General features: G+C 40.1%; 4 protein-coding genes across 4 annotated transcripts; all 4 read right to left on the bottom strand.

The window, feature by feature from the left end:
* Positions 1-1,015: 1,015 nt before the first annotated feature.
* LOC135776818 (olfactory receptor-like protein OLF3) lies at positions 1,016-1,966 on the bottom strand. Its single transcript, XM_065287734.1, has one exon. It carries the CDS (start codon positions 1,964-1,966, stop codon positions 1,016-1,018), a length of 951 nt encoding a protein of 316 aa, XP_065143806.1.
* A 3,962-nt stretch (positions 1,967-5,928) lies between these two features.
* LOC135776816 (olfactory receptor 5K1-like) lies at positions 5,929-7,723 on the bottom strand. The gene is made up of 2 exons (XM_065287733.1): positions 6,820-7,723; positions 5,929-5,975 (listed from the first exon to the last, which is right to left on the bottom strand). Exons 1-2 carry the CDS (start codon positions 7,721-7,723, stop codon positions 5,929-5,931), a joined length of 951 nt encoding a protein of 316 aa, XP_065143805.1.
* Positions 7,724-12,650: 4,927 nt separating this feature from the next.
* Positions 12,651-17,484, bottom strand: LOC135776815 (olfactory receptor 52E8-like). The gene is made up of 2 exons (XM_065287732.2): positions 16,579-17,484; positions 12,651-12,854 (listed from the first exon to the last, which is right to left on the bottom strand). The coding sequence occupies exons 1-2, from the start codon at positions 17,482-17,484 to the stop codon at positions 12,651-12,653; spliced, it is 1,110 nt and encodes a 369-aa protein (XP_065143804.2).
* Positions 17,485-23,025: 5,541 nt separating this feature from the next.
* On the bottom strand, positions 23,026-23,958 carry LOC135776814 (olfactory receptor 5K1-like). The gene has a single exon (XM_065287731.1). It carries the CDS (start codon positions 23,956-23,958, stop codon positions 23,026-23,028), a length of 933 nt encoding a protein of 310 aa, XP_065143803.1.
* Between the last annotated feature and the right edge of the window lie 519 nt (positions 23,959-24,477).

The following is a 24,477-nucleotide window of genomic DNA, read 5'->3' as shown; positions in this document are numbered from 1 at the left end:
GGGGTTTTAGTAGCTTCTCGAAGTAGATTCCCACCAAGCGTGTTCCCAATTTGTGGGTTACTTCGTGACTTCTCCGTACTCTTCCTTGTGGGAACGAGGGTTACATAACCGAGACGTTCTAAGGTAATAAAAACATAACAGTCTTTGTTTGTTTAATGGTCTGGCTAGTGGCTAAATTGCAAATTCCTTGTCAAATAACAAATGTTTTGGTTTCCCAAAGACAACAGAAGACAGCGATCATAAATTACTGCTATGTAAATGGAGGTTTGGCAGCCGTTCTGTAGTTAACAGTGTATACATTATATAGTAACATTTAGCACAGTAACGCTCAGAGTAGTTTTTGATATGCTTTAGCTATGATTTGAACCAAGGTAATCTACTTCTTGTTTATTTTGCTTGTTATCAGAAATAAACTACTTTAAAAAGACTCTGGTATTATTGTTTTTTGGGAGTGTTTACCGGAAGTTACATTTGTTCCACGAAAGCCATTAGTTTATGTTGTTTCTGCTGAAACTGTCTATATATGCACCCTCTATGCGCATACTTGCACATCTCTCACAAACCGAAGTAACCAGGGTAAAATAATGCTGACACAGGGCGTACATGCAAACTCAACATAGAAAGGCAACCTGACCTATACGGGGCTCGAACCTATGAGGGAACAATGCTACACACTGAGCCACTGTTGTGCCTTAAAGTTTTTTACTGACAAGACCTACTATACAAATAACAATACATTTAACAAATAATTAAAAATAACTGTTAAGTTCTTTGCAGGCCAAAGATGGATACAGACAAATGTATTTATTATTAAACATAGAAAAATTTTCCTTGAACAAACACATTACATTTAGGTAATTAACCCATTTCTTTAGGAAGAAGTAAAGGAGAGGGGATTCATTTGTTCATTAGGTATTTTAGTATAAAGCATGAAAACACATTTTAATGGCAGAAAAAGATATCAGCAAAAGATCCATTATGCAAGAAATGAATAACCATTTATCAATCTCTTGTTTCAAATTTCTTGTTCTGCCTTATCTTTTCTTTTTAATCCTTGGAGTGCATATATAACTTTAGTTCTAATGGGAGTTAATACTATTCCATAGATTATGGGATTGACAAGAGGAGGAACAACCATATAGGAAACTGACATGAAGTTTTTAAAAGCCTGAGGCAGAATGCTGCTTCCAAACCGGACATATGTCACATTAATAAGAGACCATAACACATAATTCAAAAAAGCAACCAAATGTGGTAAACAGGTAGTCACAAACTTCTTGTGGTTTTGTACAGAGTGCTTACAAGCGATTATTATTTTTATATAAGAACAAAACACAAAACAAATCATGGTATTAATAAAACATCCAAATATTCCACTCATCACAAACTGAGCAGTGTCGACTTGGCACGCAAGTCTCTCTAAGATCCACGTCTCACAGTATAATTTGTCTATCTGATTCATGCATAATGGAAACCTGAGAGTCATCAGAAGCATCACTAATGCAGTAAGGCAAGGAAACATCCAAATAAAAGTCAGTAGTCTCCAAACAGTGACAGAAGTCATTACAGTGTGATAGTAAAGTGGTCGACATATTGCTAAATACCTATCAAGCGCCATTACAGTTAGATTAGTAAACTCACCTCCTGTATAGCAAAAAATGGCAAAACTTTGAATAACACAATCTTCAAAAGAAATGACATTTGTTTTGATAAGTAAATAATATAGAAAGGATGGATAAAATCCTGTGGCACCATATAATTCATTTATACATAAACTACACACAAAGATGTACATGGGCTGGTGAAGAATTTTCTCCACAAGAATTATAGAAATTAAGACTAAATTGACAAAAACAGTCAAGCAATAGCCTGATAGTGCAAAACAGAATATAGTGATCCGGCTGGATGTGCTGTAGTCATTCAAAGCTGTGAGAGTGAGCAACGAATAGGAGGAGATGTTGTCCATACCACCTCAAAAACTAATACAGATCAAAAACAAAAAAGCATTTTATAAAAAAAGACCCAGTCATAATCAATATTAACATCATAGTTAAACCTTTCTGTCCTTTTTGGATCACAATTACAAATTGCATTAAGCAGAACATTTCATGATGATAAAACTAATAAAGGACTCAAAGGGTAACAGTTTATACCTGAAAGACTTGAAAGTGTAAATGTGAAAAATATCTGGGAGATGATCTGAAAAGTCCTTTCCTGTACCACACTGCTGAATCACATGTCTGGTCTTTATATACTGTAACAGTGGGTGGGATATTTTTGCTCTGTCCTTTTGATAATTGACCCTACACTATGGTTTTAGACTGCATATACAGCATGAAGTGATGTAACATTGTTGTTATTGATATTCAGTCACTTACCGTGACTAATGGGACTTTATTCTCCAGATCATCATGATGACAAGAGCTGTCGCCAGCAAACAATCCATATGGATTGACCATTATCAAATATGCACATGAAAATTAAGATTTATGTCACAGTACTCTAGACACATGACATTTGCCTACACCGTCAGAAACAAATGGTTACTTTAAGAAATGTATAGATATATATGTATACATAGGGTGACCAAGATGATCTAGCTGCTGTCCCGAAACCTGCTCTAATTGCCCCGGAAATTATACTGAAGCAAAATCTTGAGTAGTTATTGTTTGATAAAACCGAGGGGCAACCTTTCGATCTCTCTGATGAAGCCAATACGGAAGTAATTTAAACCGAATTCATCAACTGGCCGCTAGAGGCTGGCTCCAAAAGGGAGTCAATTCCCATAGACCTCCATGTTAGAATGCCCAACTTTACAGTAGAAAATAATATGTTTACAGCCTAGTACAAAATTTGTTATTGGTCTTATTTTGGCCCTCATGATAACTGTGAGAGGGGTGAATTTTTTGTAACTCATCCGTTTAAATGATATTAAGCATTAAAGTTCTGCATAATTAAGGGCGTGGTGATGGTTGAACAGCCACTGCTGTCACTAAGAGTCGAGCTAGGCGGGCGTGGTTTCAGCAACCAGTCACATCCGCTTCACCCACGTCCTGCCTTTTTACCCAATTTTGGTTATCGGTGAGGGATGCGCTGTGACGCTCCGCCAAGATGGCGGTGGCAGGAACCGCCTACTTTAAGCTTCAAAAACGATCTTCAGAAACCTATGAGTGAAGTTACGGACACTACGTCTATCTTTTTTTACAGTCTATGAATAAAACATGAGCGAGGAGGTTGAGACATCCTGCAGCCAGTCCCCGCCGGCTGCTCATTGGCTGCAGCATCTTGTTTTTTATATACAGTCTTGTTCAAAATAATAGCAGTACAATGTGACTAACCAGAATAATCAAGGTTTTTAGTATATTTTTTATTGCTACGTGGCAAACAAGTTACCAGTAGGTTCAGTAGATTCTCAGAAAACAAACAAGACCCAGCATTCATGATATGCACGCTCTTAAGGCTGTGCAATTGGGCAATTAGTTGAAAGGGGTGTGTTCAAAAAAATAGCAGTGTCTACCTTTGACTGTACAAACTCAAAACTATTTTGTACAAACATTTTTTTTCTGGGATTTAGCAATCCTGTGAATCACTAAACTAATATTTAGTTGTATGACCACAGTTTTTTAAAACTGCTTGACATCTGTGTGGCATGGAGTCAACCAACTTGTGGCACCTCTCAGCTGTTATTCCACTCCATGATTCTTTAACAACATTCCACAATTCATTCACATTTCTTGGTTTTGCTTCAGAAACAGCATTTTTGATATCACCCCACAAGTTCTCAATTGGATTAAGGTCTGGAGATAGGGCTTGCCACTCCATAACATTAATTTTGTTGGTTTGGAACCAAGACTTTGCCCGTTTACTAGTATGTTTTGGGTCATTGTCTTGTTGAAACAACCATTTCAAGGGCATGTCCTCTTCAGCATAGGACAACATGACCTCTTCAAGTATTTTAAAATATGCAAACTGATCCATGATCCCTGGTATGCGATAAATAGGCCCAACACCATAGTAGGAGAAACATGCCCATATCATGATGCTTGCACCTCCATGCTTCACTGTCTTCACTGTGTACTGTGGCTTGAATTCAGAGTTTGGGGGTCGTCTCACAAACTGCCTGTGGCCCTTGGACCCAAAAAGAACAATTTTACTCTCATCAGTCCACAAAATGTTCCTCCATTTCTCTTTAGGCCAGTTGATGTGTTCTTTGGCAAATTGTAACCTCTTCTGCACATGCCTTTTTTTAACAGAGGGACTTTGCGGGGGATTCTTGAAAATAGATTAGCTTCACACAGACGTTTTCTAACTGTCACAGTACTTACAGGTAACTCCAGACTGTCTTTGATCATCCTGGAGGTGATCATTGGCTGAGCCTTTGCCATTCTGGTTATTCTTCTATCCATTTTGATGGTTGTCTTCCGTTTTCTTCCACGTCTCTCTGGTTTTGCTCTCCATTTTAAGGCATTGGAGATCATTTTAGCTGAACAGCCTATCATTTTTTGCACCTCTTTATAGGTTTTCCCCTCTCCAATCAACTTTTTAATCAAAGTACGCTGTTCTTCTGAACAATGTCTTGAACGACCCATTTTCCTCAGCTTTCAAATGCATGTTCAACAAGTGTTGGCTTCATCCTTAAATAGGGGCCACCTGATTCACACCTGTTTCTTCACAAAATTGATAACCTCAGTGATTGAATGCCACACTGCTATTTTTTTGAACACACCCCTTTCAACTAATTCAACCAATTGCCCAATTGCACAGCCTTAAGAGCGTGCATATCATGAATGCTGGGTCTCATTTGTTTTCTGAGAATCTACTGAACCTACTGGTAACTTGTTTGCCACGTAGCAATAAAAAAATATACTAAAAACCTTGATTATTCTGGTTACTCACATTGTACTGCTATTATTTTGAACAAGACTGTATATACCATAGATGCGCATTAAGATATGTAAGGATTAATTGACGACGGGCCGTTAAATTATTAGAAAAAAAATGCACCGCGAGGTAGTGATATTTTTCAATATTTCAACGGACCGGAGTCAATTATTCCGCTTATACTACGGTTACCACACCTCAAGACATTGAACACATGATATATTTAAAGGGATTTGTCAGTTTTTTGTACTTAAATCGCTATTGTGAGTAGGACTATTTCTTCCGTGTCTCATTCAACGACACTTTTGCTTGTTCCAAAATGTCATTTTAAAGCTGGCAATGGAGGCTTGAGCCGCTGATAGCATTCTAATGCAGTTTTTAATGAAGTTATTAGAAAGAGAGTTGCAGCAGCCACGAGGACAGTTGAAAGAATTTTTATATTCATTTTTATATTAATAAAAATATGATTGGTTCAGTAAATTCTGTTTGAAATTCATTATCTTTTATTATTAAATAAAATAAAGAAAACTACTATTGAATGATCTAACTATTATTGTATGGAGTATAAAATACTTCTATACGTATTATATCAATTTATTTATATGCATATGTACTTTTATTAATATGATTGGTTCAGTTTGAAATTCATAATCTTTTATTATTAAATAAAATACTCTTTGGTATAATATGCAACTCTAAGGTACTACTATAAACTCTGTAGGTACAAATGTACCTTTTTGAAAAGGAAATGCAGCAGTAACAGGTCGGGACATTTTTTTCTGGCAGTGTATAATAATCATGCAACTTTAGAATTTGAAAAAATAAAAAATAAACAGGGACTTTGCCTGATTGTGGACAAGCAAGTAATACAAGACATTGTTTTGACATAACTCACTCCATTGTCAAAAGAAAGCCTAGGTTGTACTTCCTTTTCCAACTAGGAAGTTGTTTGCACAGGAGCTAAATACACTCTTATTGAGTCAGTTCTGTCTGTGTACTAGATGTCTGATTTGGTTCAGCCATCAAATCAGTCAATGAACTGTTAAGTCAGCTAAGATTATTGTATCCCTGCCTAACCTCCAGGACTTGCACATCTTGAGATTGAAGAAACAGGCAGGTAACACAATCAAAGATCCCTCTTACCTAGGGCGCAATTTGTTTCTGCCTTCAGGCAGACACTACAGATCTCTGTGCACTAAAAATACAGACTCAAGTTTTCATCCACAGGCCATCTCCATCTCAAATAGCTAGCACAACCACTACCTATTCTTTTCTCAGTACTTTATAGTGAAATATCTTACACTATTGTTTATGCATAATGATGTAAATATTTTTTTTTACAGTCAATTACACATGTAGTAACACTTACATTTTACTGTACATACAAGATTTAACTCTTTTTTTCTGTATGCACCGTTTTAAAGTTCTTTTCCAACTGATTAACGTATCTTGTAGTCTAGGATGAATTCAATATTTACATTGATATTGATATATGGAATATGTAAACTGTAAGTGTCGTTGTTTGACCAAAGCAGGATTTTAAACATAATTTAGAGCCGCATACAGCTGAGCCAGATTATATCAGGTCTACAGTTAACTTAGTTGCAAATTAACTAAACAAAAACAAACCAAAGACACAAAAAGTCATCAGTGAGTCTTGGTGGAATGAAACCTGTTCTCATTAGAAAATATTTTGGGCTGTATACATTATGACATGCTATGCAAAACAATAAATGTCACCTATTGTCAGTTTTGACAGTTTATATATATATATATCACAGCAGAAATAGATTTGTGAATAATTCATGCTTTCTTGCATTTTGTCAGGATTTGTTTACAAAGGTAAATTGTCATTTACATGCATTTTTACATGTCTTTTCACATATATTATCTTTGACGCCTGTTTTGAATATCTGACACATTTATTTTTGACAGTACATGACGGGAAAACTCTTTCACGCACTGCCTTTATATTTAACCCATAGATTAGAGGATTAACAACAGGAGGAACTATAACCAGTTCTAAAGCAAGAAAATGACGCAAACTCTCTGGAATATCATTAGCACCGTATCTGCTATACATGAAATCAAAAAGCACAACAAAACCAAAATTCATAAGTGATAGTAAGTGTGGCAAACATGTTTGCCAGAATTTTTTCCTGTTTTCTAAAGATACTTTACAAGCAGCGATGAGTTTAACGTATGACACTATGATAAAAACTACAAAACAAGTAAACGTGAGAATAATAAAATATCCAAAAAGATTATTAACTAAAGTCGATGAACACTGCATTTTTACAATTGACCAGTTGTCACAATATAATTTGTCAATGTGATATTTACATAATGTCCCTTTCTTGGATAAAATGCTTGCTGTAACTGTGTAGCAGTTTGGTAGAATCCAGGAAAACAGAATTAATTTCACACAGGTACTTTTAGTTAATTTTGAATGATAGTCTAAAGGTCTGCATATGGCTACATATCTATCATATGACATGACTGTTAATATTGTAACCTCAGACATTAAAGAGCTGTATATGACATAGCTTTGCAGAGCACACATGTAAATAGAGATGACATATGAATCCAAAATCAAATTATACAAAAATATAGGGTAGAATCCTGAGGCTCCATATATTACATTTACACACATATTACACAAGAATATGTACATTGGCTCATGAAGAGATTTTACCCTGATAATGACAGAAATAAGTTGAATATTAATAAACAGTATGAGCAAAAAAAGGAAAAGAAAGCAAGTAAAATATATGTGCCTAAATGATTTTGAGTCTTTGGGCTCCATTAGAGTCAGCATCACATGTTGAGAAGAGTTATCCATCATGGTATATGGATGGTCTTTGAAATCACATGGAATAAACAAATATTTTGCAGTACAGCAGCACAAAAAGTTATTAATCAATATATCGTGTAAACAAAGCAGACATTTCATTAAGCTTCAGTTGCATTGTTGATACAAAGGAAAAAAGCTTGTCCCAGTCATAGATGTAGCAACTATTGTTCGTTGCAGTCAGATAAAGGCAAATGAACTAATCCACAGATCTGGAGCTGGGTGTGTTTGCAACTGAAGGTGGCAAACCTTTGCTTGGTTTTATATGTAGGGTTTTTTTTTCATTTAGTTTCTCAGAAATGGTTTATACTTTCCTGGGATTAATTATCCAGTCACAAACTAAATTTTCCAAGCACATGTATTTGTGAGGAAAATAATGAAATAATGTCTTTATTTTTAATGTAAATAAATTTGCTGTATACAGCAGGCTACTTGTCACATTTGGTTTTTACTTTGGTTTTACTAAGCAACACATATTACAAATGATAAATACATTTTTGATATATTTATAGTAGGAAGTTTATAAAATATCTTCATGGAACATAATCTTTACTTAATATTCTAATCATTTTTAACAATAATTTTGTTTCGTACAATGTATTGTTGGTGATGCACAGCGACACTCTACTCGTTTATCCTTATACTCATTTATGCTTATTATACTTGTTTATCTTGAAGCCGAGAATAATGAAGCAAACAGGTGAACCAGAGAAAATAAACATATGCAACTTGTCTTACAGGTCATAAATGTCCTGCTTTATTTCTTCTTCTATTACTTACCATCCCAGCAAACATTTGGACGTCCAATTACCTTTGAAAATACGTCCCTCCATCACGTCCCGTCATGAATGAAAAATAGTTCCAAAATGAAAATCCATCCGACGTTTTTGACGGCATCTGAACGTGAATCACACGGCTTTTCTGCACGGTCTAAAATGTCCTCTTCTGGATGTTAATACATAAAACCCGTACATAAAATATTGTATACATGCAACCTCAGACAAATATAGACATATACAAATGTATACAAGTGTATAAATGCATTTTAGGACATGTTGTGCGTTTGTGCCATCCAGCCGCGACTAATTTTGGATGGGAAGACGACGTTGATTTCGGACCAATTACAACCTTTGTGCCGTCGAACTTACCCCAAAACCCAACGTCGGACTTACTCCAAAACCCAACATCGGAATGAAGTCAAAACTCAAAGTCAGATGGACGTCAAAACCCAACATCGGACTGATGTCAAAACCCATTGTCGGACTGATTTCAAAATCCAATGTCGGACTGATGTCAAAACCTAACCTCACACAGACGCCAAAACCCAACGTCAGGTTAATGTCAAAACCCAACATTGGACTGACTTCAAAACTCAAAGTTGGACTGACGTCAAAACCCAACATCGGACTAACATTAAATCACAACGTCTGTTTGACGTCAAAACCCAACTTCTGTTTAACACTCTGAGGTCGACTGCGGCGCGGGCACAGCAAACTCTTTATTTTTCAATCACTCCGCAAAGAGACTTAGATTGCTCTGCTGATTTTGTCACGGTAGGAAATCCACTGTTTCCACCGTGTCATGTGTGTGTGTGTGTTTGTTTGTTCACTCACCCCAGCCATGTGCTCGTTAGAGCGATTCCCTTCACCTGTGTGTTGATTGTCTCGCTCCAGCTGTTCATCATTGCATCACCTCCATAAATACTCACCTGACTTTCTGTTCCCTGCCAGATTCTCACTTTGTGTTTGACACCGTGTTGTTTGGTTGTTACGTGTTCTGTTGGATTACGTTTCCAGTTGGTTGTTTATTGTCGTCGTCGTCTTCGTGTGGATGTTCCTGTGTTCAGCCTGGATTTCACCACTGCTCACCACTCCACCAACGTCGCACTCAAACATCAACTTCCACCGTAGTCTTCGCCACCATTGCCAACAACAACAACACCGGATTGTTACTTCCGCATTGACTCTCTATACTCTCTCTGTGTTTATTTTTAATTAAACATTGTTCAATTATTCCCCTGCAGTTGTTTCCACTCCTTACGTGTCATTACAGAAGAATCTGGCCAACATGGAAGCAGTGGGGGAACAACCCATTTCCGCATTGGAGGAGTTTCTCCAGCGATCGTTGGCTAGGATGGATCATCAGGACAAAGCAATCAACGATATGCGGAAGGCCGTCCATGCAATGGTGGCGAAAGTGTCCGAGCTCTTCCTGCGATCTCCACACACCACGCTACCCACTGCGCCACCCACGCCGCCCGCATCATCTTCACCTCCAGGGGGTAGTTCTTTTCCAGAACCCCGATTACCCATCCCAGATAAATATTCCGGTGAGTTTCCAGCCCAAGTACTGCCGTACATTTTTCTCACATTGCTCTCTTCACTTTGCCCAACAGCCCCGGTCATTCTTCCTCGAGGAAACTAAGGTCGCGTTCACGCTCTCACTCCTGACCGGCAAGGCTGCCCTCTGGGGGACGGCGGTGTGGGAGAACAAGGACATCTGCTGGTCCTCGTTCACCCTGCTATCCCAGGAAATGAGGAGGGTCTTCGATCGCTCCGTCGCCGGGAAGGAAGCCGCCTGTCTCCTCACGGAGCTTCGTCAGGGGGAGCGGTCGGTTTCGGACTATTCCATCGAGTTCCGGACCCTGGCGGCGGAGTGCAGGTGGAACGAGGAGGCGCAGTGGGATCATTTCCTGCATGGGTTGGCGGATCGGATCCAGCGAGAGATCATCACGGCGGAGTTACCCACGACGCTCAACGGGCTGGTGGATTTGGCGATCCGAGTCGACGCTCGACTATCCATTGCCGCCTTTAGGAAGTCCTCCGCCACATCCCAGTCACGTACCGAGGTTTCCCATCTGTCCAGCGAAGGCTCCGCCGGCGGTCTCTCAGATCCGGAGCCCATGCAGGTGGGTCGAGCTCGGTTACCCCGGGAGGAGAGGAATCGGCGGAGATCCCTTGGATTATGTTCGTACGGCGGTGAACCGGGTCATCAGTGTCAGCAATGCCCGGTTAAGAGACCAAGCCCGGTAGTAAGACGGAGGCTACTATCGGGCGGGATCTCTGCCAGCAAGACCTCGACTACATCTACTCTCCTTCCGGTGAGGCTACGGTGGTCCACCAAGTCTCACAATGGTCACGCACTTCTGGATTCGGGGGCGGAGGGCAACTTCATCGACAGCTCACTTGCACGTAAGCTCCAGATACCCGTTATTCCTCTCAGACTGCTTTTAACACCCCTCGTGGCCATTTTGAGTACTGCGTGATGCCTTTTGGGCTCACGAACTCGCCAGCGGTCTTCCATGCACTCGTTAATGACGTGTTGCGAGACATGATTGATCAGTTTATATATGTTTACCTGGATGACATACTGATCTTTTCCTCATCTCTCCAGGAACATTTGCAACACGTACGACGAGTGCTTCTGCGGTTGCTAGAGAATGGGCTTTTTGTCAAGGCGGAAAAATGCGTTTTTCATGCACAGTCTGTTTCTTTTCTAGGACACATCATTTCGACTGAGGGCGTGCGCATGGATCCTGAGAAGGTTAAGGCTGTGGTGGATTGGCCATCCCCAGAGTCTCGCAAGGCCCTGCAGAGATTTCTGGGGTTCGCCAATTTTTACCGGCGCTTCATTCGCAATTTCAGCCAACTAGCCGCACCTCTGACCGCCTTGACTTCCCCTAGTTTGACGTTCCCGTCTTTTTGAGCATTCCGATCGCACTGCTACTCCCGAGCCCATTTTACCGGAGACCATCATTATCTCCGCGCTCAGATGGGAGGTCGAATCGAAGGTTTTGACAGCCTTAGAAGGGGTAACGCCCCCGGCTCGGTGCCCACCGAATCGTTTGTTTGTGCCGGAGAAGTTACGGTCTGACGTCCTCCAGTGGGGTCATTCTTCCAGTGTTGCTTGCCACCCAGGGGTTAGTAGAACTAGGTTCCTAGTCAAGCAACGATTTTGGTGGCCTGGTATGGCTCGTGACGTCTACGACTTCGTCCACGATTTTGTTCGGTTTGTGCAACTGGTAAGACTTCCAATCGACCTCCTGATCGGTTACTCTTACCGTTGTCTGTCCCTTCGAGACCCTGGTCCCATATATCGCTAGATTTCATTACCGCCCTCCCACCCTCTAAGGGTAATACGGTGATTTTAACCGTAGTGGACCGGTTCTCGAAGGCGACTCATTTCATTCCTTTGCCCAAATTACCATCAGCCAAGGAAACAGCGGTAGCTATCATTGACCACGTCTTCCGGATACATGGCCTCCCGACAGACGTGGTCTCTGACAGGGGTCCCCAATTTGTGTCCAAATTTTGGCGAGAATTTTGTAAACTGCTAGGAGCGACTGTTAGTCTTTCATCCGGGTTCCATCCCCAGAGCAATGGTCAAACCGAAATAGCCAACCAGGATGTCGAAAGGGTGTTACGATGTTTGGTTTCCAAGAATCCTTCGTCCTGGTGTCAGCAGCTCTCAATTGTGGAGTACGCACACAATTCTCTGCCAGTGTCATCTACGGGCATGTCTCCATTTAAGTGTAGTTTATGGTACCAACCACCTAATTTTGTCAGTACAGAATCCGAGGTGTCGGTCCCCTCCCCACAAGCACTAGTCCAGAGGTGTCACCGTACCTGGACCAGAGCTCGCAGAGCTTTGCTCCAGGCAAGGTCGCGCACCAAGGCCAAGGCCGATCGCCACCGGTCAAAGCCTCCCCGTTACGTCGTCGGTCAAAGAGTGTGGCTTTCAACCCAGAATATTCCGATGTGTTCCGTTTCGAATAAGCTTGCTCCCAAATTTATTGGCCCGTTTTCTGTTACCAAAATCATTAATCCGGTAACAGTGCGTCTGAGCCTTTCACCGGTGTACAGGAGGGTTCATCCCGTCTTTCATGTTTCCAAAATTAAACCGGTGATTTCATCCTGTCTTAATCCGCCTGCCCCGGTTCCCCCCGCCTCGTATCGTTAATGGGGAGACCACTTATTCGGTTAACCGTATTCTGGACTCCAGATGGAGGGGACGCGGATTTCAGTACTTGGTTAATTGGGAGGGTTACGGTCCAGAGGAGAGAAGGTGGGTTCCTGCTCGGGACATACTGGATCACCGCCTTATCGATGACTACAATCGACAGGTAAAGCAGGCTGGGAACGTCAAGGGGCGTTCCTAGGGGAGGGGGTACTGTCACGGTAGGAAATCCACTGTTTCCACCGTGTCATGTGTGTGTGTGTGTTTGTTTGTTCACTCACCCCAGCCATGTGCTCGTTAGAGCGATTCCCTTCACCTGTGTGTTGATTGTCTCGCTCCAGCTGTTCATCATTACATCACCTCCATAAATACTCACCTGACTTTCTGTTCCCTGCCAGATTCTCACTTTGTGTTTGACACCGTGTTGTTTGGTTGTTACGTGTTCTGTTGGATTACGTTTCCAGTTGGATGTTTATTGTCGTCGTCATCTTTGTGTGGATGTTCCTGTGTTCAGCCTGGATTTCACCACAGCTCACCACTCCACCAACGTCGCACTCAAACATCAACTTCCACCGTAGTCTTTGCCACCATTGCCAACAACAACAACAACACCGGACTGTTACTTCCGCATTGACTCTCTATACTCTCTCTGTGTTTATTTTTAATTAAACATTGTTCAATTATTCCCCTGCAGTTGTTTCCACTCCTTATGTGTCATTACAGATTTTGGACATAAAGATATGATTTATACATCATTTAAAACGTGAAAGTGTCTAGTTTTTTTCTGTCCAGTCCCAATAAAAACAGAATTTTCTGCTTTTCCCAAAATTAAGAAAATAAACATGATGCGCGTTTTGTTCTCTCTCCCTCAGTGAAGTCCTTTCTGAAACACGTCAAAAAAATTAACTGTAACTTAACGAATACTTGTCATAGAAACAAAAGATAAATGTCTACATAATGCTTGGAATGTCTGCTTTTAAATGATGCAAGTGAGATCGAAACAGATATTGTCATTCGGTGTAAACTGTATGAGAAGGAGGAGAGGTACAGTCTTTCTCCTGTTACCTGTTTAACTATAATGAGATGAGATCACCACACCCCCGAACCATTGAAGTGAATGAGCAGAGACATCCATATGCATAACTCCTGCCTCCTGCAGTCAATGGATACGCAATCCACAATCCAGTCTCTCTATTCCTTGTTATGCTGAGTTGTTTCATCCGAGTGCATCAAACATGACATCTAAATCCTTATTTACTTGTGTCAGTATCTCCAGAGGCGAGTGTTTTCTTTGTCTTCCTTCAAACATTTCACACGACCCGAACGCACATACACAAACACGCGAGTCAGGAAACTCAACGCGCTTTTTGGTATTCTTATAAAATATGCGATTGCAAACAGTACAATCCTTATTTAGTTGTGTCTAAGCATATATCTCCACACAGCAAGTGTATTAAACATAGGATCACTCGCATGTGCACACATGTACTGCTTTCATGATCAACACGTGAGGAAGTAATGGCGGCAGCTGTAAACAAATACTGATGAGTACTTGTCCCTTTGTTGTGTTGTTGTGTTTCTACTATAATGATTACAAAAACACAAACAAGAGTCCAGACAACGATAGGGTGTTCTTCTTTTGAGCTTAACCCTGTGTTCATTACGATGTCCAAACAGTACCCTTTACCATGCTTACCATGGTTTTTAAAGGTATACTTTGAAATGAATAGAAAATATTTCTCTCTCTCTCTCTCTCTCTCTCGCTATATATATATATATATATATAAACGTGGGTTTTGACGTCAGTCCGACATTGGGTTTTGACATGTATCCGCCATTGGTTCCAATGTTGGTTTTTGACGTCAGTCCAACATTGGGATTTGACGTCAGTCTGACGTTGCATTTTGTCTTCAAACAGACGTTGGGATTTGATGTTAGTCCGATGTTGGGTTTGACGTCAGTTCGACACTGGGTTTTGACATCAGTATGATGTTAGTTTTTGACATCAGTTTGATGCTGGGTTTTGACATCAGTCCGACGTTGCGTTTTGACGTCAGTCCGACGTTGGGTCAAATTTTAATTTCCAACCAATATAACCTCTGACACTCTTAACCACTTATAATAGTTAAGTATATTATATTGCATTTCTGTCAGGAGATCCTTTTAAAAATTACAAATTGCATTTTAAATATGCATGGTAAGTAATGCAAGAAGAAATAAAGAAGGACATTTATGACCTGTAAGACAAGTTGCATATGTTTATTTTCTCTGTAGGTTCACCTGTTTGTTTCATTATTCTCGGCTTCAAGATAAACAAGTATAATAAGCATAAATGAGTACAAGGATAAACAAGTAGAGTGACGCTATGCATCACCAACAATACATCGTACGAAACAAAATGATTGTCAAAAATAATTAGAATATTAAGAAAAGATTATTTTCCATGAAGATGTTTTATAAACTTCCTACCATAAATATATCAAAAATGTATTTATCATATGTAATATGTGTTGCTAAGTAAAACCAAAATAAAAACCAAATGTGACAAGTAGCCTGCTGTATGCAGGAAAATTAGATTGATATCAAAATCCAACTTCGGACAAATTATGAGGTTAAAAAATTGACTTATAGTAATCAAATGTAAATTAACACTGCATAGTCTTCACTGTGTAAGTTAAATATAGTTAAGTTGTATCAAAATTACTGAATTATTCATAAATCATTCAGTCACACATGTTCACATTCAGTTAAGACATATGCTCGTCATTATAAGTTTTATTACGGGCAGTATTCACGCTGGCCATGGACCATCGAGCACTTCTCACCATTTCTGTTAAAAAATGAGGTTTCTGCAGGCCTCAGGCAACCACTTGTACAAATGTGGTTGTTCAAATGAATACAAATTAGCCATGACCTAAAATACTTACGAAGTTCCATGAGATAGCGTTGGTCAGGCTGGCACTGCATTATTGTACTGTATGTACCTGTTTACAGATGCAGAGTAGTGCATGTTTGCCAAACTAGAGTAAACGTATTGTTTGGATGATACAGCAAACACTTTCTTCATCCCAATAATATTGTTTAATAGTGTTAAAAGAAAGTTACTTTAAATAAAAGTTTTAAATAAACCACTATTGCGTGTAAAATTATAGGTGTTCAATTTTAGGCCCTAAGTGATTGTTAGTTATAATTAAATTATATACACCACATATTTACAACTGAAGACTATGAAAATGTTCATGTGTATGAGGTTAGAGAGAGTATGGTCATACTAGATCAAGTGGAAATCATGGAAATCTGGGTGAATTTAGATCATCATGAGGACAAGTGATCTGTAGTTTAACAAACACTAAAGGAAAGCAGAGGATGAACTCAACAGTAGGAATTTCATTTAACAGATGACTAGAAAAACACAGACGTTGATACATATAATAATTTCATTTAGAACATACAGCAAAAAATTTTTATTTTCCTACACTACCATAGCATTGTAGACACTTCTGACTTTAATAATCATACAACATGATAAATAAACTTAAATAATTTTCTTTTTAAAGTTGCATGTAACATCCACTCAGAAACGCTGCAACAAGTTTAAAAATGAACCACATCTACACAAGATATGTCATCACTGAGTCTTGGTCAAATTAAAGATGTAATCATTAGAAATATGCTATGCCAAAGAACAAATGTAACCTTTTATGTCATTTTGACAGTTTGCAGCGTATCAGACCAAATATATGTGTGTGAAAAACAGACTCTTTCTTCTCTTTTGTCATAATCAGCACAGCAACCTTTTACATGTATTTATATATATGTGAGTACGTGTATATAATGCTTTACACTTGCTTTAAACTAATTTTCGTGAAACATTTTTTTCTCAATATAATACATGAAGGCAAAACTCTTTCACGCACTGCCTTAATATTTAACCCATAGATTAGAGGATTAACAACAGGAGGAACTATAATCAGTTCTAAAGCCAGAAAATGCCGTAAACTCTCTGGAATATCATTAGCACCGTATCTGCTATACATGACATCAAAAAGAGAAGCACAAATGAAATTGATCAGTGATATTATATGTGGTAAACAGGTTTGCCAGAATTTTTTTCTGTTTTCTAAAGATGCTTTACATGCAGCAATGAGTTTAATGTATGACACTATGATAACAACTACAAAAGAAGTAAACGTGACAATACTTAAATATCCAAAAAGATTATTAACAAAAGGTGATGCACAAGATAGTTTTACAATTGACCAGTTGTCACAATATAATTTGTCAATGTGATATTTGCAAAACGTCCTTAAGTTTGCTAAAAGGCTTGTTGGAACTGCATAGCAGTTTGGTACAATCCAGGAAAACAGAATTAATTTCACACAGGTGCTTTTAGTTAATTTTGAATGATAGTCTAAAGGTCTGCATATGGCTACATATCTATCATATGACATGACTGTTAATATTGTAACCTCAGACATTAAAGAGCTGTATATGACAAAGGTTTGAAAAGCACACATGTGAGAGGAAATGACATATGAATCCAAAATCAAATTATACAAAAATATAGGGTAGAATCCTGAGGCTCCATACATTACATTCACACATAGATTACACATGAATATATACATTGGTTCATGAAGGGATTTCTCCATGACAATGACAGCAATAAGTCGAAAATTTAAAGACAGTATGAGCAAATAAAGGAAAAGAAAACAAATAAAGTATATGTGCCTTAATGATTTTGATTCTTTGGGCACCATAAGAGTCAGTATCACAGGATAAGAAGAGTTATCCATCATAGTATGAATGGTTGTTAAAGTCACATATAATAAAATTAAAACTCAGTACATTATATAAACAGCATTTCAATAAGCTTCAGTTGCGATTGTTATTGTTGATTAAAAAAATAAATTGATCACAGTCATATATGTATTAGTTATTGTTTGTCACAGTCAGAAAAAGGCAAATGAACTAATCCACAGATCTGGAGCTGTACGTGTCTGGAATTGAAATTGGCAAAGTTTTGCATGGTTTTATATGAAGGGTTTCTTCAGTTGGGAATTTTCGCCCATAATTTCTAGGGATTGATTTTCCGCTTACAAACAATATTTTCCAGGGACCTTTTGTGAGAGTAATAAAATGTATATATGTTTTAAAAGTAAAGTGATAGTTTGCCCCAAAATGTTCAGTTAAACCTCTTTTAACCGGGTTACAAACTTTCTTCAGTGCACTAATCTGTATTTCTGAATGGCCTGAGGCTGGGATTAAGTGTTTTTGAAGCAAAAGCACTAAAAATGTTTAAGTTCACTAATAGTCACCTAGTTTTAGTATGTTACGAGACTATTTACTAAAAGAGTTTACCATTTACTAAAATATTTTACCTTGAGGGCAGTTATTTACGAGCATCACATGCAGGTGTTAAACTTAAAGAGCAAATTTGTGTATTTGGTAATACCAATTGCCTACAATCCGTGTGTTTGTTGTAGTCCAAGAAAAAAAGATTTACGTTGGAGATGATAACTCGCGTCATTGTTTACTTTGGGGTATGTACCTTTTGCATATTCTTAACATGTACTAATGAAATGTAAAACAGTGACTCGGACAATAGGTGCTCTTTAACACTGATTTTCAGAATATCATGGCAAACAGAAGAATGCATTTCCAGGATTAACTGACTGTATCAGTTTGTGACAGATTTTTGAATCTCACTACTTCACCAATAAAATCACTTCACTGCTAAACTTACTCTGTGGGTAATGTGTACTGTAGCAAGACTAGCAAACATGTGACCCTACCTTATCAACTCAAAAGTCAGCTAAAGTAATGTGATTTTGTGATGCACTGTTTTCTACATAAAATCATTCTACATCATGGGTCTTCAACCGGGGGTCCGGGGCCCACAGGGGGTCCACGACGAAACTGCAGGGGATCCGCCAAATAATGATTTTAGAATCAATGCGACTGTTTGTGAACTTGGACTTGTCTGTTTCAAGCTTTTCAGATTTGTTATTGCTAAAGCGTTAATTCGACACCACAACGCATGTGCATTATAATCTGTGACAAAACTATCGCTCACATTTACAAATCTATGAAATGTGCACCATGATGGTGCTTGGTGCAATTGATTTATGGTCAGATTGAAATCTGGACCAATAGCGTCTGTCAAAAAATTCCCCTTAAAGAGATTGCATGTTGTTCTACTGAGTCTGATATGATGCTACACTGCTCTGGAGTACACCGTGTCTGAAGTTGGTTGGGCGAACTTGAACTTCAGTGTGTGTATTGCTACTCCCCTGCGTGCTTCCTCCAGCTCGGCACGCCTGGAAGAGTGTATTTCCTAAAGGAACAAGCATGAGTAGAATTTGTGTTTTTGTAAAGACAGCTATTCTCTCTTGTCAGGGGCAGAGCATGTGAGCGGAAGCATTGCGGGGAGTGAGTATGCTAAATATAGTCAGAGCGCAGATAGTGTTTTTATACAAAGGCCGGTTCAATCACTCTGTCTCGCTCTGGTTTTGCTTTGATATCGCTCACACCATGAGTCTAGGGCATGCACAAAAATATAGACTGCGTGGCGGATGCGACGAGGAGCGGGTTTGCTGTGTGAAGATTTGCCTATGTTAACAGACATGCTGCCTGCGGAATACACGCGTATCAGGTGCAGGCCCCGCGACAGAATAGAAGTGAAGTGGATTTTTGTCCGCAGCAGTCACGCAACAAACCAGTCACCTTCTGGTGCAGGCAGTATGTCCCAGGCGTAAGGTTTCGGTTGAAAACGGCAGGGAAGGCATGCAGAGGAATTTTTTATCTGAGGGTGGGTGAGCGATTTCACCGGAGATTGATGAAATTGTAGGTGAGCGGGGAGCGGAATAGAGTGAAGCGGTCTGGTCTGACTTTGAATTTCTCACCGTTCAGCTCCACTCACATGCTCTGGTCATGGGCAAGTGCGCGTTTTTAAAGATGTCATTTCGCCCGTGCGGGTCCGGATGTGGTAAGTACATTGGTCCTAAGAATGATCACGAGCGCTGTCTTTCGTGCTTGGGCCTACAGCACGCGAAGGCAGCTTTCACAGGGGGTTCATGTACTCAACCCTCCTGGATTTGCAGAGACGGGTGCGGGAACGGCACCCCCTTTGCCCGGTGCCCAGCCCCAGCAGTGTGGCTGTGAAGCTCTGTCCCGAAAACCTCCACATTACTGTGCTGAGTCGTTCATTGGGTTCACCCCTGAGATGGCGCCCATGGTCTCTTGGTCAGTGGCAATGGTCGGCTTGGAGTGGACTCAACCTCCCCCACCTGAACCGTCCTGCCTGGATGATTGGTACTTTGGGGCTGCTTGGGCATCTCAACCCTCACCCCCGGTACCCTTCTTTCCTAAGGTGCATGATGAGCTGACTCGGTAATGGAGGACCCCATTTGCATCCCAATTGGCAAATCCCTTAAAGTCAAGGGAGATTATTAATCAGAATACTTTTCAGCCAGCACCCACATTTACACAAAAAAGCGAATTCCCTTTCTGCCTCCAGGGGAATCGGAAATCAGAAAAACTGCCGTCTGCCCCTTCCTCTTTTGCCAGCTGGCGCATTGGGATGCCTCAGCATCCCACTTTGCGAACCCGGCCGCCCCCCAGCAGAGGAACCCAGGAGCTATGCTCTGTTCCTTAGACCGCTGTCCTCCTCTTCCTCTAACAATGACGGGTATATCGGGTACCTAGGCACCCCTCAGCAGTTCACAAGCTGCCGTTCAAGATGCTGATGCACAAGAAAATTTTCCAATGCATTCGTCCCCAAGATTGGCTTGCAGCCATAGACCTGAAGGATGCGTACTTTCATGTCTCGATTCTTCCACGTATCAGGCAGTTTCTCTGCTTTGCGTTCGAGGGGCGGGCTTATCAGTACAAAGTTTTACCATTCGATCTAGCTCTCTCTCCCCACATCTTCATGAAGGTCGTGAAGGGGGGGTTGCAACACATGAGAAAAAGCGGTGTTTGCATACTCACGTATCTGGATGATTGGCTTATAATAGCGCTGTCACGCCAGATGCTTTGCGAACACAGAGACTTAATGCTTCGACATCTCACTCGTCTGGGCCTTCAGGTCAATGGGGAGAAGAGCAAACTTTGCCCTGTGCAGAGGATCTCTTTTCTAGGTATGGAACTGGACTCGTGGCGTGGCACAGTGGTGTGCATCGTGTAACCATTACACCTGCCTGCTGTCTCACCTTCACTCCGTGGACAGACCCAACGTTTCTCCAGGCTGGTGTACCCCTGAAACAGGATTCCAGGGATTCTGTAGAACACACAAATGCCTCCAACACGGCTGCACTGGCACATCAACTGCCTCGAGCTGTGGGCTGTATATCTGTGGGCTGTATTTGTCTCGTCTCAGAGCTGTGAGGAAAGAATGTATTAGTTCGCACCGACACTGCGACTGCGACTGTTGTACACATCAACCGTCAAGGAGGGTTACGCTCTCGTCACCTGTCGCATCTTGCCCGTCATCTCCTCTTTTGGAGTCAGAATAATCTGAGGTCTCTTTGTGCCATTCACATTCCCGAATCGTCCAACACAACGGCCAATGCGCTCTTACGAGCAGCGCGTCCTGGTGAATGCCGATTCCAACCCCAGTCGATCCAGCTAATTTGGAGACGTTTCGGCAAAGCACATATAGGTCTGTTTGCATCTCTAGAGAAAACCCATTATCGCCTGTTTTATTCACTTACCGATGGTTCTATCGGCGTAGATGCACTAGCGCACAGCTGGCCGCGGGGCCTATGCAAATATGCATTTCCTCCAGTGAGCCTTCTCGCACAAACTCTGTGCAAAGTCAGGCACATTATGGCACTCACGCCCGACCTGTGAAACCTCCAAGTGTGGTCACTGGACGGGATGCGGAAGTTCTGAGTGATTTACCACAGGCAGTATCTCACACAAAATATATGCATCGCGTATACAGAGAATGCCCTGTCAGCGTCAAGCTCTTATATCTCCAGCATCGGTTGGACGGTAGGCTGTCACCTTCCACCATTAAAGTAGATGTTGCTGCAATATCCGCTCATCATACCCCTGGCTACGTGCCCAAGGTTCCCACCACTCCTTTTAGAAACCAGGTGGTAAGCCTGCAAGCGCTGCCCCTGGAGGAGGCAGACTCAGCCATGGCTTTGTTATGTCCCATATGCGCACTGCACCTCTATGTAGACCAGATGCAAAGCTTCAGGACCTCAGATCAGCTCTTTGTCTGTTACGGTGGTCAGCAGAAAGGGAAAGCTGTCACCAAGCAGAGGATGTCCCACTGGATCGTGGACACCATCTCCCTTGCCAATCAGCATCCCCTGCCCCCTTAAGTTGAGAGCACACTCCATCAGAGGTGTTGCACCATCTTGGGCACTTGTTCGTGGTTCCTCGCTGACAGACATCTGTAGAGCTGCTGGCTGAATGTCAACTAACACATTCACTAGATTATATAGTGTCCGTGACGAGCCGGTTTCCTCTAGTCGTCTCTCCTCAAACCGGTGAAACACTGAGCGCTGGCTTGGAGAGCAACCGACAGCTAAGTGGCGTTTTGGTAAGGATTCCTTATTCGACTGAAGGGGAAGGTCTCAGTTACGGATGTAACCCTCGTTCCCTAAAGGAAGGGAACAGAGACGTCAGGTCCATTCGCCACAGTTCGCTGTGCCATTGCTGATTCAGACGAGCACTGGATGCTCAGCTTTCTCAGCGGAATTAGCTGATTTAATATTTACATCTGAAGCTCATTTTATACTCACGCGGCAGAGCGGCACCGGCAGATGCAAATACCTGCATGCCAAGTTCATGGTGTTTTAGTAGCTTCTTGAAGTAGAAAAGTCACTGCTTAGCAGTTCCCAATTCGTTAGTCACTACTTTACGTCTCCGTTCCCTTCCTCAGAAAACGAGAGTTACATCTGTAACCGAGACCTTCTATGTACATATTTCACTAGCATAGGGCAAAGTAATTGAGTATTAAAAATACACACTTCCAACATGGCTATCATGGATTGAAAGATGAATCATAACACCCTTAATTTATTTCAAAATTTCACAATTTTATTTAACTGTTGGCTGAAACATCAATAATATTTTATGTAATAATGTATACAAATAATTGTTTTAGCATGTCTAGATTACCTGTGCTATTATAAAATACATTAAACTTGCTCCTATTCCTCCTAATGTTAAATGCTGTGATTTTTGCCCTAGCATACACACATTAAACACAGACAAAAAAAAATCAACATTTACTGCTCATGATTGACAGTGAAATTTGTTTAAAATTAGTGTTATATTTTGTTTATACAGAATACAGTAGCAAACATGTTAAAATGTCTTTATCCTGATATTTTAGTGATTTTATAAAATGGTTTTAAAAGTCTCTTACGAATTTCCTTAAGTTTTAAACCATAGATTATAGGATTTAAAATAGGTGGCACAATAGTGATCTCTAAAGCCAAAAAATTACGCAGATCCTCTGGGAAATCGCTTGAGCCATACTTGCTGTACATTAGATCAAAAGACACTGCAATAGAGAAACTTATCAATGCAAATATATGAGGTACACAGGTCTGCCAAAACTTCCTTCTGCACTCCAGTGATGATTTACATGCAATCACAAGTTTAATATATGAAACCATAATGAAAACAAAAAGGCCAAACATAAAAACAATAACCAGAAATCCATAAATGTTATTGGTGACAGTAGATTCACATGAGAGCTTTACCATTGACCAGTTGTCACAATACAGTTTATCAATATGATATTTACATAATGACAACCTATTTGATAAGGAAACACTAATCATCATTGTAATTAACGGTACAGACCAACAGAAGACAAATAAAAGGACACAAAAAGACTTGTTTAGCTTTGAATGATAGTCTAAAGGTCTGCATATAGCCACATGTCTGTCATAAGCCATCACTGCTAATGTACAATATTCACACTTAACTGAACTGTAAATCGCAAAAGCTTGTAAGGCACACATGTAAGAAGGGATCACATATGAATCCAATAATAAATCGTGTAGAAATTTAGGATAGAATCCTGTAGCTCCATATATACCATTTAAACAGAGATTGCATAGAAAAATATACATTGGTTCATGAAGGGCTCTCTCCAAGAAAATAACAACACAGAGCCAAATGTTCAGAAACAATATCAGAACATAGAGAATGAAAAAGCATGTGAAATATAAATGCCTGTATGATTTTGAGTCTTTTGGTTCCATTAGGGTGTAAATCGTAAAGTAGGTTTGGTTATGCATTATTTGTATGTTAATCCAGGATTTAAAAATGGTTGATTTCCAATCACTAAAATTAAAATAAACAAGACAATTTAAAACAATTTGGCTTTGCCCCAGCTTAAAAATATAGCATTAAAAAATATTAAACCCTTTCCAATACCATGCAAGATTTGTTATGAAATGCAGGCTGCAAAGCCCCTGCCATGCTTATAAATGTTTTTATTCAGGGTAAAGTCCCTGTGAGGCTCTTGCAAATAAACCCCATGGACTGTTATGTGAACATTGTTGGGAGATTGACTTTTCATTAAACTTTTTGCATTTTGCACTTTTGCCTTATTCTCAATGTAGGGTATACAGAAGATACAATAACTAGTCTAATCTAAGGACATAAAGTCAAACGTCTCATAGTTTATTTTATTTTATTACATTTCAGTAACTAAAATTATGCATTTCTTTTTCATAAGTGTCCTGGCCAAATAAGGTAGCAAAAGAATCTCATAATATCAAAAAAACCTGACACATTACCTATATACATATACT

Source organism: Paramisgurnus dabryanus, chromosome 18, assembly GCF_030506205.2.
Source record: "Paramisgurnus dabryanus chromosome 18, PD_genome_1.1, whole genome shotgun sequence".
NCBI classification, from domain to species: Eukaryota; Metazoa; Chordata; class Actinopteri; order Cypriniformes; family Cobitidae; genus Paramisgurnus; species Paramisgurnus dabryanus.
This window is presented reverse-complemented; position numbering and strand designations above follow the sequence as displayed.